Source organism: Lithobates pipiens, unplaced genomic scaffold, assembly GCF_037356315.1.
Source record: "Lithobates pipiens isolate NorthernLeopardFrog02 unplaced genomic scaffold, aLitPip1_a1.2 Scaffold_22, whole genome shotgun sequence".
NCBI classification, from domain to species: domain Eukaryota; kingdom Metazoa; phylum Chordata; class Amphibia; order Anura; family Ranidae; genus Lithobates; species Lithobates pipiens.
Genome location: NW_027507784.1, coordinates 152,033,321 through 152,048,468, shown reverse-complemented (window position 1 = coordinate 152,048,468; position 15,148 = coordinate 152,033,321). Strand labels below are relative to the sequence as shown.

Sequence of the window (15,148 nt, the reverse complement as noted above, 5' to 3'; positions counted from 1 at the left end):
CATACATGTATTATGCTATTGTCCAGGTGGTGGGACTACGTGCTACCCCCTAATAATTACCCCGTGGCCGCAAATTCGACCTAAAGGTTTGCGAAATTCGCCTCCCATTGAAGTCAATGGAGCCCGCGGCGAACGGTCGTTTTCGCGAACGTTTGTGTCCGTTCGCGTTTCGCGTTCGCGAAACGTCCCGTCGGAAGTTCGTCCATCACTATTCCTTAATACAAGCTGGAGACCATAGAGAAACACTGCAAGTCTGTTCTTTAGAAAATGAGATAACCTTCCTGCTTATGATTTACTGTCTAAGCTCTTTAAACCACAGTAGCAGCATCTGGCTTTTAACATATATATATATATATATATATATATATAACCAGGTCTTCAGAATACTACAGTAAATATGGCATGGCTTGTTTGCCTCATGCATAATTGACCAACAGCTTATCAAAACATCTGCAACAGAAAGGTCTAGGCATGGATCCAGAAATTGTATAAAACCTAAATACAGAGCAATAGGAAGGACTGATGATTTGTGGTGGGGGACAAAAACAAACAAACATGAAGTTCCAATAGGTACTGTAAACCCATGAAGAATAATCCTGAGTAGTTTTCTTCTTAGTGCAGCTTTTACAATTTAGGATGAGCGGAGAGCTTCAGCTGTAAATTTTCAGCCAATTTATCCAAGAATTCAAATGTATTCAAGTAATCAGATCGCTGCACACTAGAAGGTAACAAATTAAGCAAAGATTAATATTTGATGATCAAAAAATGTACAAATAAAAAAAGCTGTAAAAATAGATGTGAAGAATACTTACTTGGGTAAGCCCTTGATACAAGCAGCAAGGTCTTTAGTCATAAAACCAGCCTCTATTGTCTCAATGCAAACTTCCTCCAAAGCTGTAGCAAAGTTTTTCAGTTCAGTGTTGTTATCGAGCTTAGCTCTATGGTCCAAACCACGTGTCCAAGCAAAGATGGAAGCTAACAAAGGTAACAGATCACATTAAAATGTAAGACATTGAATAGGAAACATAAAAATACACATCTCCATAACTCATAATAAAATCACTAAAATTATAACCCATAGGACAGTGCAGTCCTAAAATGTAAATGTGTTATACTGTTGCAGGCTTAAAAATAAAAATGTTTTATACTATAATGCAGTGTGAATGCATGTCTGTTGTTGGCCGTTAAGGCTGGAGATGTTTTCAAAATGAGGACTAACCATTTCGTAGTTCAACACTGTTGTACATACAGCAGGATAAAGAAGGTCTGACTTTATTATAAAAGCAAAAAAAAAAAAAAATATATAATTTGGGCACAGCATTGCATGACCGCGCAATTTTTATTCAAAGTGCGACAGCGCTGAAAATTGGCCTGGGCAGGATTGGCCTGGGGGTGAAATTGCCCGGTAGTTCAGAAGTTTTTGTTTTTAACAAAACACTTTTGGCTTTAAAACCACTTTACCTGAATGCATCACCTGGATTAGGGTAAAAAAAAACCTTCCCCTGGTAGTCCCCCCCCCCCCCCCCCCCTCTAAAATACATACTTACCCGAGTCCTGCATCAACCACACGCTGTGTCTGTCTGCAGCGGCACTGGTGGACACAGTCAGTGAAGAGGGAGCAGAGGACAGGGCTTAGCCACATTCTGTGTCTTATGGACACACACATCCAACTCAGGAGCGAGGACTCCCATAACAAACAACACTTGGGAAGGGAGGGAGGGGCCAGTGTGGGACCTGAGAAGAAGCGGATTGGGGCTGCTCTGTGCAATACCATTGCACAGAGCAGGTAAAACATGTTTGCGATTATTAAATAATAACATTAAAGCCTTTACAATCACTGCAAGACAAAGTCTAAGGTGTTGTACAGAGACAGGAAATGTGCTTGTCTCTGTACATTGCTGTGCAGCAAAGCAGCATGTTTGCTGCATTTACCCCCTCCTCTCCCCATCTGGCACTAGTTGTCAAGGACACTGCCGGTCCCACCGTCGATAGTCTTCTAGTGATTCTGACAGTGGACAGATCCTGATAGGGAAGCCGAAGGGACTAGTTTTCCATCAGGTTCACTCTTATCTGGTGATTGATGGCAGGTAGCGGGCAGATTTTATAGCCAATAGCATCTTTCATTAACAAGGGGAGTAGATATGATGAGGAATTAGTGTCTCCGAAACTCCATCAGGCCCCGCCCATCCAGCTACAAAACTCCTGCAGTAGAAGCAGCAGACAAATTAGATAACCCCTCTGTCATTCCTGTTCTCTACTTCTATCAACCTAAACTCTGCTGAAGAGGCATTGCAAGAGGTGGCTGTCTAGTCAAAGTCAAGTACTTCTACTGTTTGCATGAATTAAAAAAAATAAAAAAATAATACATTTAATGATGAATTACTACAAAAGTCGGCAACAAGTTAAAAGCAAGCTACCCACTGTTCACTGTCTAAGCATATGCTATAAACAAACTTGAATTACTAGAACTGCACAATAACAATCAGTTGGAATGTTTTTATTATATTCATTGGTGTCTAAAATCTAATATTCCAAGCAACCAGACTTCTCTATAAAAAGAGTCAGAACACAAAAAAAAAAAAAAGGTACAGTATGCAAAAGTGCAAATATTAATTATGTTTTATACTTACCAATAGGATTAGTAGACGTTTCTTGGCCTTTCTGGTGCATCCTATAATGACGGGTTACTGTGCCATGTGCTGCTTCTGCCTCCACAGTCTTGCCATCCGGACATATTAAAACACTGGTCATCATTCCCAAAGAACCATATCCTAGAGATATACAGATCCAAGAGAATACAGGGCTCAATGAAAAAAATCAATCTGAAATGTCAGATGCATGATCAGGTCCTGATAATGCAATCCAGTTGTGCTGACATTTTACATATTTGAAAAACAGTCCACTGTAAATAAAAAAAGTGTAACCAAAATTTAGTTTTGGATAGTGTAGAGCAGTGGTCATCAACCCTATCCTCAGGGCCCACTAACAGGCCAGGTTTTATGCATTACCTTGGAGAGATGCAGACTAGAATTCTGCAATCACTGAGCAGCAAATTATATCACCTGTGATGTATTTAAGTTATCTTGCAAACCTGGCCTGCTAATGGGCCCTGAGCACAGGGTTGATGACCACTGGTGTTGAGGGATTAGAACACGGGTCAGTTTTTACAGCTTTCTGTGCCCTGCCCCTGGCAAAGCGAGTATGCTGGTTATGGTTCCAGCATTTAGAACACTAGGTGGAGCACATCAGGTAAAAGTGTCCAGAAACGGTGCTAGCAGCTAGGAACAACTGGAGGAGAGTACTAAGAACCAAACCAGCGGCCAGGAGCAACTGACAAAAAGTACCAGGACTGGTGCCAGCAGACCGAGGTGACTGGAGGAGCATACCAGAAACCATGCCAGTGGCCAGGAGTGAAAGAGAGAGTGTACTTGTAGAAGCACCGGCAGTGACAAGAGACGCGTGTCAAACAGTGCTGGGAGCATCAGATGAAGCATACCAGGAGTAGCACTAGTGAGCAGGTGGAGTGAACCTAGAGTAGAGGCTATGAATGGCACCATACCAGGCGGTGGAACCAGCTGAGAAAAGAAAGGGAGACCAGCAGAGGCTCTGTAACTTTGTGAAAGGCTTGCTGTTACATGGGAAAAAGGTTGCACAGAATTCTTTAAAGTATAAGTTCACCTTTTGTAACATGTTATACCCATATTCAGGGTGTAACATGTTACGAATGGACAGGCTCCCTGATCTTACAGTTAGCAGGGATCTTCTTGCTCTCTGCTTGCTGTCACAATTTAAAAAAAAAAAAAAAATAAAAAAAAAAAAACACCACACACAAACACACGTGGCTGCATCACTTTTTAACCTTTGCGGATGCTGGTTTGTAGTTTTCAATGAACTACCATGGTGCTGTGAGCACTGTGCTAGTTCATGGAGTCTTCCTGTCAGAATGGATCAGCTTCATTGTACAAGGTACGAGCAAGCCGATATACTGACAGATCTGCAGGGGACCCGAATGGCACCAGCGATCTACTGATCAATGGTTCAATGCTTTACAAGCTCCTGCAAAAAAAAAAAAAAAATAATAAATGCACATTTTTTTGCCAAAAAAAAAAAAAGCATTTATTTTTGGTTGTAGTTGGCACACCCGAGTTAAAACCCAAGTGAGCATGGCCAAAAGCCCTAGGGGAAGAGTTGCTGGAATGGGGAGGAGAAGTTGGTTTCACAATATATAAAAAGGGATCTTCAGAAATGAAAACCTTAAAATGAATCAAATGCTCTGAGATATAACAGCAGAAACGTGTGGATAACCAAAGAATGGGTAGATGCATCCATACAAAATATTCTTGGTTTATTTCTCACCTTGAGCAACAGAATCTGACTGGACATCTCCATCATAGTTTTTGCATGCCCAGATGAAGCCACCCTCAGATTTTAATGCTTGTGCCACCATGTCATCAATAAGCCGGTGTTCATACCAGATCTTTTTTTCCTCAAACTGAGATTTGTATTCCCTGCAAAATAAAACAAAATTTAAACATTCTGGCAAGTGTTAGACAAAAAAAAAAATGTATTTGGAGATTTCCATTTGCATGTATTAAACTCTCACCTCTGCTATAAATTCATTAACTTTAGGTTAAACTGAATAAAAATGCCAATGTATTGGACAGATACGATTCAATGCAGTCATAACCCAGACAAACATTTGCTACATTTACAGAGATCTTTAGATGACCATGCACACAGATAGATGTGGAAATATACAGAACCGGGGCTGTTCAGGAAGGCTACTATGCGTTTTACTCCCCAGTGTCTTTTCATGCATATTTCATGTACTGTATATAAAAAGGTCATTATACTTTGTGACTTGTATAAGTATATTTTGCCCTCTCTCTTTTTTCTGGTCCAGACAACGCAGTAGAAGTAGTTTACTAATGCGGCCCATAGAGCAGTCACACCCCCCCCCCCTTCAACCAGTAGGGGAATCCTCCCCAACGAGTTATTGTATTCTAACAGCAGGGAGACTTCCCCCACCATCAGAATACATAGATGAGCGCTGCTGGCTATAGTCTGCAGCACTGATCAAGCGGGGAAAATCCAACAAGGTGGTTGTACAGAAGTCAGTCGGTAGGTCAACTTCTGTATAGCCTCCCTGCCCATACATGGATCAAAATTCATCCAGTCCCTGCTGAACGTCGATCCATGTATGGCAGTTTTATAGAGGGGCCCCCTGTAAACCTAAACAGGCTCATTTCTCTGGATGTATTTTCACAGCGAATTTTGAGTTTATAAAGCTCCAGAATCACCTATTCTAGGAATCAAGGGTGACTGAAACCCCGAATACTACTAAAAACAGATCATTGCTTCCCAACTGTTTGAACATAAAGATCATTTGGTCCAAAAAAAAAAAAAAAAAAATGAATTATTAATTCTTATGGTGGTGCCTAGGTTATGTGCACAGACTAAAGTACACTTCGATTGATGGAAACACAACAGTGTTCCATGTAAAAAAAATAAAAACACACAGTAGTGTTGACCTTCTGCTAAATGGCCACTTCTTGTAATGGATACATTCTTTAAGTAACATAAGTAATAGAAATTCAGTCCTGTACCAAAACTTACAAATGCATAATAAACTATAATTAAGTAATGATATATAGAGATATATATATATATATTCATGTTGTAAAGCACTGCGTAAACTGTTGGGGCTATATAAATCCTGTATAATATTTTTTTCTGCCAGTAAATACCTTATACAGTCCAATTTCTGTTTCTCGTCCGGTTATTAGCCTAGGCTTATGACATAATTTACAGCTCTCGCTCTTTCTCATACGTTTGCAGAGGGGGGGGGGGGGGGCGAGTCATAAGAGGGTCAATGAGAGCGGCCTCTGTAAATCTCTAATTATGCACACAGTGGTTGGAGGGAAGCTTCAGAATGGCAAAGTTTTTATTACAAATTATGTGAGCAGACTGCAGTTCCTCTTTAAGCCCTTGTACACACGGTCGGAGATTCCGACAACCAATCCGTCTGAGTAATTCCGACGGATTAATTCAGGAAGAGGTCTGGAAGTGATGTTGCATACACACGGTCAGACTAAGTTGTCGGAAAATCCGATTGTACATAACGTTATGACGTTATTTCGTTACGATGGGACTACGTTCAGGCTAGTAGCCAATAGCTTTGGTCTAGGAATTTGATCTGAGCATGCCTGGCACCTTGTCCGTTGGAGTAGGCTACACACGATCGGAGTATGTCCGATCGGAGCATTTTGTCGGAAAATATTTCCGGCAAGTTCGAAAAGTTGGTCCGACGGAAACAGTCTGATGCAGACCACACACAGTCGGAATATCCGACAAAACGCTCCGATAGGAAACATTCCGACAGAATCTCCGACCGTGTGTAGAAGGGCTTAGTGTTCAAGTAAACCTATGCATAATGAGCATCCATCACCTTTGAAAAAATGGAAACAGTGACACCACCACTTATGAAAATAATGCAGGTTTACCTGCTATATGTTACCCTCTAAGTAAAGAGCTCATTATGCACTTAAGAGATTGTGTCTCTGTAGAATAATTGTATTCATTTTGGCTATATAACCAAGATCTGCATTTATGCCGCTTGTGTCCTCTTAAGCTTTGACATTGAAAAAGCTCACTTAGCTCAGCATAAGACAGATCTTGAAATAGGTGGGTGAAGGTCATTTGTGTAGCAGTTGTTCTCCATGTCCAGAGTTCATGACTTAAGGTCAGTAGGTCAGTGGTTTCACAGATAAGAATACAGAATACACATAGAGTAATGCGTCATAGAATTGAGCAAGAATGCTTGAAGAGATCTTTTAAAAAGTAAATCATAGATTTGTATACCATAATATTAGTTAAATTAGTTAGAATTTGAATTAAATATTATTTATTTTTTCCTGAAGGTCCGCTTTAAGAGGATGGCGCCTCCTGTTCTCCATTTCTTTATTTGCACGTAGACTCTTCTTGCTGTGGATTTTATTTTACCCCACCCCCCAATTGGGGAGAGAGTGTAGATGCCTTTTCCTTTATTAGTGTGTATATCATTTAGTAGCATGGCCCTTTTATGTTAAAGTTTCTGTTCTTGCCATTGCTGAAATGATGCACACTTCTGCATTCATAAAGTTTAACAGGCAAACTTTTGCCAGTATCATTGTAGAGCAGGGACATGCAATTAGCGGACCTCCAGCTTTTGCAGAACTACAAGTCTCATGAGGCATACCAAGACTCTGACAGCCACAAGCATGACACCCAGAAGCAGAGGCATGAAGGGACTTGTAGTTTTGCAACAGCTGGAGGTCCGCTAATTGCATATCCCTGTTGTAGAGCATATGAGCATTTGCCTGTGACAATCAATGCATAACAAAAGCATCAATTATCCTAATAGATCTATCGATATAGTTTTTTTATTAACCACTTCAATACAGGGCACTTAAACACCTTCCTGCAGAGACCAATTTTGAGCTTTCAGCGCTGTCGCACTTTGAATGACAATTGCGCGGTCATGCTACACTGTACCCAAATTAAATTTTTATCATTTTTTTCACACAAATAGAGCTTTCTTTTGGTGGTATTTGATCACCTCTACGGTTTTTATTTTTTGCGCTACAAATAAAAAAATACCGAAAAAAAAAAAAAAAACGTTTTTTTTTGTTTCAGTTCCAAAACTTTGTAAATAAGTAAGTTTTCTCCTTCACCGATGGGCACTGATGGGGCTACACTGATGGGCACTTATAAGGCGGCACTGATGGGCACCAATGATGTGGCACCAATGAAGTGGCACTGATGAGGATGGACACTGATATGTGGCACGGATGGGCGACACGGATGGGCGACACTGATATGTGGCACGGATGGGCGACACGGATGGGCGACACTGATATGTGGCACGGATGGGCGACACGGATGGGCGACACTGATATGTGGCGGCACGGATGGGCGACACGGATGGGCGACACTGATATGTGGCGGCACGGATGGGCGACACGGATGGGCGACACGGATGGGCGACACAAATTGGCACTGATAGCTGGCATGGATGGGCGGCACAGATGGGCATGGATAGGCGGCACAGATGGGCATGGATAGGCGGCACAGGTGGGCATGGATAGGCGGCACAGGTGGACACTCATAGGCAGCATTGGTGTTATACTGTACTAATGGATGCCAATCAGTACCAAACAAAAAAGCATGCCAATCAGTGATGCCCATTGTGGGCACTGATTGGCATCCATTATGGGCACTGATTGGCATCCATTGTGCTGACTGGCATCCCTGGTGGTGTAGGGAGGATTACCTTTTGCTGGGCATCCCTGGTGGTCTGTTGGCGTCCCTGGTGGTCCAGTGTGGGCATCCTCGGGGGGGGGCTGTGCTGATAATCGATCAGCACAGACCCCCCCTGTCAGAGGAGCAGCCGATCGGCTCTCCTCTACTCGCGTCTGACAGACGCGAGTAAGGAAAAGCCGATCACCGGCTCTTCCTATTTACACTGTGATCAGCCGTGATTGGACACGGCTGATCACGTGGTAAAGAGTCTCCGTCGGAGACTCTTTACCGAGATCGTAGTTGCCGGGTGTCAGACTGACACCCCGCAACAACAATTGCCGCGATGCGCGCCCCCGGGGCCTATAGGGCGGGCGGCAAGTGGTTAAGCAAAACAATCCTCTGTTAAGCGCAGATTATTAAAAGTTAAAGTGACACTAAAGGTTTTTTTTTTGTTTGTTTTTTTAACAACAAACATACCCATCTCCACTTTGTAGCTCGTTTTGTGGCCCTGAACATTCTCTTCTGGGGTCCCTCAGCGGCTCTCACGGCTCCTCCCCTCAGATAACCCCCTGGGAGAAGCACTCTCCTGGGGGTTTACCTTGAGGGTGCACTACCGAGTCCAGCATTCGGCATCCATAGAGGCCCCGTGTCATTGGATTTGATTGACAGCAGCGGGAGACAATGGCTGAGCTGCTATCAATCTATTCAATCAAGAGCCGAGAACCCCGGGCAGAGAGACAGCGCGTCCTCTCCATGGTCAAGTTCTAGTGCTCAGGTAAGTAAAACGGGGGGGGGGGGGGGGACCGGGCACTGGCAGGTGTTTTTTCACCTTTATGCATCCTATGCATCCACATTTACCACCCCTTTAACTGTGACGAGTCAAAATTCTATATATAACCAATAGAGTCTGTATACATCATTGGTTCAACATAATGTCAGTCCTATAAAAACAAATGTCCATAGATTATGAGCAACCAAGTGGAGATAGCAAAGTCCATTTAGAGGCCCTCACTGTACACCAGCCTTGTTTACACTGCAAGTACCAACTGGTACTGGTCTCCAAAGACAAACAAGGCTTGCAAGCTCAGCTACTATATGTGAGGTTCAATGAACTCTACTGTAGTGTCAGCAGAACTCCACTACCTGTGCTGAACAAAGCTGAAAGCAGATGACCAAACACATTACTAATTACTATGTGCCTCTGAAATCAAATATAAGACAAATATGGAAATGCTTATTTTGTGGTAGTTTAGCACAACTCAAAAGCAGTTTCTCAAATATAATAATATATAGGTCAGACAGTCCACATTATGTTGGCTACTCCAAATAGCTGAATTGAAAAACACTGCCTTTCAAACGCTTGATTTTGGGTGCATTTATATACCAAAACGGGACTACATTTTGGTAATAGAAGAAAAAAAAATAAAAAAAATAAAATAAAAAAAAAAGGCGCTACATACTTCTCATAGATTTCCTGGAATATATCCTTGAAGCGTCCATCATATCTCTTGAGGATGGTGTTTTTAGTGCTCATGTACAGAGGCCATGCTTTAACCAGTGCCATCTGGAAGGAACTGTGGGCAAAATCTTGAATGGATTTGTCAGTGTTGTACATTCCAAGAGTAACTCCACCACCATCTGAAAAAGAAACAAAGTATTCTTTTTCTAAAAATTTTTTTTTAACTATGAGTATTTGCCCCAGGTGATCACCTGTTCCAAATAAGCCAAGCATACGAAGAGCCATATCTATGTTGTCAACTGTATTTATTTTGCACATATGGGCTCCTTTGTTTACTTGTCCTCTCTCCCCCCACCCCCCGGCTTTTCTGTAATTTTTTATGAATATTCTCAATAAAAAATATTTTATTATTAATAATAATAAATAGTCATTAAATCTGGAGCATTAATTCTTCAACTTTCACATTATGACAAAAGCAAAAACGTGTTAATAAATGTTCTAGTAATAATTTGTAAAATATTTTAGCTTTTAATTCTGTCTGGGAAGGAGAGGTCGAGGCTCTGTTGTATACAAAAGAGAAATAGGTTCCAAAGAAAACATCCCATACCCGTAGCAACCAGTAAAACGTTTAAAGCAACGGGACTTAACAGATAAATGGTACTATATTAGACAGCTGTCATTCAAAAAAGTAAATGGGCTACCAAAAAAAAAAAAAGAAAAAAAAAAGGCAATATTGTGTGTGGAGGGTATGACACTTAGAATAGAATTTTATGGGACTATTATTTATACGCATATGGGAGCATTAAAGGAAATATGTCATGGGGCAATAAATTGGTTGATCTTTTTAAAAAATACTGCTTGCCTGGGTGCCATGCTGCTCCAACTTCTTTAATGCACTAAAAGAACACCAAAAGATTGAGTTTGACCTCACTGGCTGCATGCTTGCCGTGGATCACTGGACTGGGAAAGTGTTGGAGTCTGACACCCAGGCAATTAGCAATTTTTGGAAATTGACAACCTACATATGTCTCACACTAGAGTGACCTTAAAACACAGGGCCTGTGTTCGGTTAAATCTCTTTCTCAGCAAGTCTCAAATCGCGCCCATGTACCAATAGGAGCCGTTCTTCCTGTACTTCCAAAATTATGATGCAATGGTAAGTGTGAGCACAACGTGGTTCTCAACACCCAATGATCCTAAAGTAAGGGGGCAGGAAGGGAAAGGAAGGTGAAGTTGATTCACGATTCAAATTTATTTTTTTGATGGACACCACGCCAGTTCTGAGGAGCTGCGGGCAGGAGTTTAGGCGAGGCCGTGGCTTTGGCCTAGTTCGTGGTGTTCGCACTCGCGGACTAGGCCGAAGCAGCACCAGTCCTGGTGAAAAAAAATAAAATTGATTTGCTGAAAATTTTAAAATCGATTTGACCTCTCAACTCAAGATTCAAATCAATTTTTTCGCCAGCCCTAATTAGTAGCCCTAAGTTTCAGAACCGAAAGATTTGTGAATAGGCGATTTGCAGAGATCTATACAGATTCACCAATAAAATCTGAGAATTGTTTCTGTCAGGGTTGGGCTCAGCCCTCCCTTCTCAGTGCTCAGCTGTTGGTTAATTGCCAGCACTTGTCGTTCCACAGTGCCCCACCTGGTGATCATTTCCCACTCGTCAGCCAGCCCCTTCTAACTATTTAAACTGCCTGGTTCAGTTCTCCCATGCCTTCGCCTTACTGCTGTGTTCCAGTCAAAGACTTGCCTGGCTGACGTCCCTTCTGGTTCTTCATCCTGTCTGCCGCCTCCAACTACACTGATCTCTGGCTTTCTAATTTCCTGGGTTTCACTGACTGCCAGAGGAGTACAGCAAATTTGGTAATGTCTGACAAAGCTCAAGCGGGTAGTTTGCCTCCAAACTGGTCACATGATTGCGCAATTGACCTTCAATCTTTTTCCATGCCTCCTCATGGCCAGGTTTACCCTTTGTCAGTCTGCGAGGATGAAGCCATTTAGGACCATGTTGTCGACTCACTCTCAAGGGTTCTTCAGCAAATCCTAATCTCCTGCTGGTGGTGGATTTTTCTTTGTGAAAAAGAAGAGTGGAGAACTGAGACCTTGTATCGATTATAGGGGTTTCAATCGCATCACGATTAAAAACGTGTAGCAGGGTGATGTCACATGGTGACCCCCCCCTTATGATGCCACAGTCCCAGCATCCTCCGGGACTGTGACATCATAAGGGGCGGGGTCACCATGTTGCATCACCTGGTGACCCCGCCCCTTGTCCCTATATAAGTCACCGCACAACATGTCCCTGCCATTGCGGCCAGAGAGAGCATCCTGTCAACATCGCAAGGAAGAAGAAGAGAAGGCGGTGGCAGGGACAGAAGACCAGGCCAAGGTAAGTAAAAGAGCTATAAGAAGATAGCGGAGGCCCGGCAAGAAGAACCTTAGAGCGAGACAAGACCCCGAAGTTGGAAGAAGATCCCCGGATGGCGGCAACAAAGAAAGCCGGGCTCCTCCGCTAGTAAAAGAGCTAGCAAAAGAGCAGAAGATAGCGGAGGAGTCTGGCGAGAGCTGTCAAATTATTTTAAAAACTTGTGTTTTTTTATTTACACTTTTTTTCACCAGGTGAATGGGTAGGGGTACATTGTACCCCATACTCATTCACATAGGGTGGGGGGCCGGTATCTGGGGGCCCCCCCTTATTAAAGGGGGCTCCCAGATTCTGATAAGCCCCTGCCCGCAGACACTGACAACCAATGGCCAGGGTTGTAGGCAAGAGGCCCTTGTCCTCATCAACATGGGGCACGCTCAGGAGGGGGGGGTGCTCGCTTGTCCCCACTCCCTTTCCTGACCGGCCGGGCTGCGTGCTTGGATAAGGGTCTGCTATGGGACTTTGGGGGGACCCCCATGCCATTTTTTTTTTTTTTTGGCATAGGGCTTCCCCTTTAAATCCATACCAGGTGACGGGGCTCACTGGGTGTAAATCTCGCCGATGGAGGTGGCGACACCGATTTCCTTCGCTAGTCCCGTCTACCTGGAGCCACATTTTTAAAATGAACAGACTTTTCTCCGTGGGTGGGCAAGTCCGTTCATTTCAAAAGTCCGGCGGGCTCCCACCATTGTCCGGAAAAGTCTGGTTGTGTGTGGGCAGGTCCGCAGGTTCAGAAAGTCCGGTGGACCTCCGCTGCAAAGTCCGGCGGTTTGTCCGCAGGACTAAGTCCGCCGTATAGTCCGATCGTGTGTACGCACCATTAGTGTTGAGTTTTCTAGCAGAAGCCTGAAGGTTTTGTACCAATATTGACTGGTATTTGGAACTGTTCATTATTCCCTCTACCTTGACCAAGCCCCAAAAGCATGATGCTACCACTGCTGTGGTGTGCAGTGTTTTTGCGCCAAACACACCTTTTGGAATTATGGCCAAAAAGTTCAACCTTGGTTTCATCAGACCATAAACACATTTTCCCACATGCTTTTGGGAGAGGTTTTTCTTTGCAAGAAAAGGCCTCTGTCTTGCCACTCAGGAATACAGGAGTTGTCATATGTACCACACAGCCAGTACTTGCCAGATATTCCTGCAGCTCCTTTAATGTTGCTCTAGGCCTATTAGTAGCCTCCCTGGCCAGTTTTCTTCTCGTCTTTTAATCATTTGGGAGGAATGTTCAGTTCATGCTAATGTCACGGTTGTGCCATATTTTCTCCACTTGATGACTGTCTTAACTGTGTTCCATGGTATATCCAATGCCTTAAGAATTCTTTTGTACCCTTCTCCTGACTGATACCTTTTAACAATGAGGTCCCTCTGATGGCTTGGAAGCTCTGCTTACCATGGCTTTTGCTGTAGGCTGTGGCTAAGAAAACGTCAGGAAAAGACCTACTAGAAAAGCTGAACTTTATTTGGTGTTAATCTGAGTCACTTTAAAATTATGTCAGGTGTGTACCGACTCCTATTTAACATGAGGTTGAATGCAATTGCTTAATTCTGAACACAGCTACACCCCCAGTTATAAGAGGATGTGCACACTTATGCAACCGCATTATCGCATTATTTTATTTTTATTTCCCTCACCCCCTAAAAGATTTAAATTTGTTGTTCAGCCGAGTTGTACAGTTTATAGGTCACATTAAAAGATGGAAAAAGTTCAGAATTTATTTATCTTTGTCTCATTTTTTTTTTACCATTACAACATTTTAACAGGGGTGTAGACTTTTTATATCCACTGTATATACAAACAAAAACAAACACACACACACACACACACACTAAAATAACACATACCTTCAAAATTATGGACAACATATTTAATGGGTTCTCCATCATCTTTAGGAGTAAATGAGATTTCCACCTTGCCTGGACCAGGAACAACAAAATCAGTTGCCCTGTACTACAAATTAAGACAAAATTGTTCTGTTAAAATTATTTAAACTATGCAGCATGTGTGTTATATAGGAATTAAACTAAATCTACCAAAATTGTAAACAAATAAAAATTTGACAAAAATGGTTCCTCTCCTTCACTACCCAAGGATCTGCCTTACAATGTGATTTTAAAATTACCGGATTAGCAAAATACTTGCTGTGGTTGGATGCAGGGAGGAGGGTCCTGTGTTGAGCCATATGTCACTTCAGAGCCCTGTGTGCCACACATTACCACATATCCTGTCAAACCTTGGAACTGCGGTAAAATTTTTGGGTGGTGACCAGGAAGTTCTTTTTGCTCCGCCTCCTAGCTGCAATCACAGGCAGGGCTGTGAAAGTCAGAGGGATGTGAAAAAAATTAAAGTTGCGCTTACCGGTAACGTCTTTTCCAGTAGTCTTTCACGACAGCCACAATGAGAGACCTTGGCTCCTCCCCTGCTTAGGAAACTCTGCGCCAGCCCATAAAATTTGCAACTTAAATTTTTCCTCCCCATCTTTCAGGACAGCCACAATGAGAGGATAGATGAGCACTTACCACTTAGGGTGGGCCTACAGCTTGCAAAACCTTTTGCCCAAAGACTTGCTCATTTGCAGACACAAGGTCCACCCTGTAATGCTTTACAAATGTGGCGAAAGTGGCCCACATTGCCGCTTTGCAAATTTGCTCTGGCGTCACTACTGCCCTTTCCGCTTGAGAAGGGGGTCATAGCCCTAGTAGAGAGTGTGCTTTTATACCAACAGGAACTTCTTTTCCTGCCAACGTATAGGCCTGGCCAGTAGTTAGCTTGAGCCATCTGGCAATAGTGCATCGGGATGTTTTATACCAGTTTCTTGCCCCAGAAAATAAACAAACGAATCTGACTTTCTTACTGCTTTTGTCAGTGCGAAGTACTGCAGGATACATCTCCTTACATCTAAAAAAGGTGTAACATTATGCGACGATCTTGATTTTTCAGTAGCCTTCTGAAATGCATGCAAAAAATATATAAAGAACATCA

At 42.8% G+C, this 15,148-nt stretch overlaps 1 protein-coding gene across 1 annotated transcript in view; it reads right to left on the bottom strand.

Moving 5' to 3' along the window:
- Nucleotides 1-256: 256 nt before the first annotated feature.
- IDH1 (isocitrate dehydrogenase (NADP(+)) 1) overlaps nucleotides 257-15,148 on the bottom strand; it is a 50,108-nt gene continuing 35,216 nt past the window's right edge. Inside the window, exons 4-9 of the mRNA XM_077448461.1 lie at nucleotides 14,011-14,116; nucleotides 9,741-9,918; nucleotides 4,357-4,508; nucleotides 2,631-2,771; nucleotides 813-975; nucleotides 257-718 (exon numbers count right to left, since the gene is read on the bottom strand). Coding sequence (XP_077304587.1) covers nucleotides 625-718; nucleotides 813-975; nucleotides 2,631-2,771; nucleotides 4,357-4,508; nucleotides 9,741-9,918; nucleotides 14,011-14,116 — 834 coding nt within the window. The 3' untranslated portion in view covers nucleotides 257-624. The remainder of the gene's footprint in view (nucleotides 719-812; nucleotides 976-2,630; nucleotides 2,772-4,356; nucleotides 4,509-9,740; nucleotides 9,919-14,010; nucleotides 14,117-15,148) is intronic.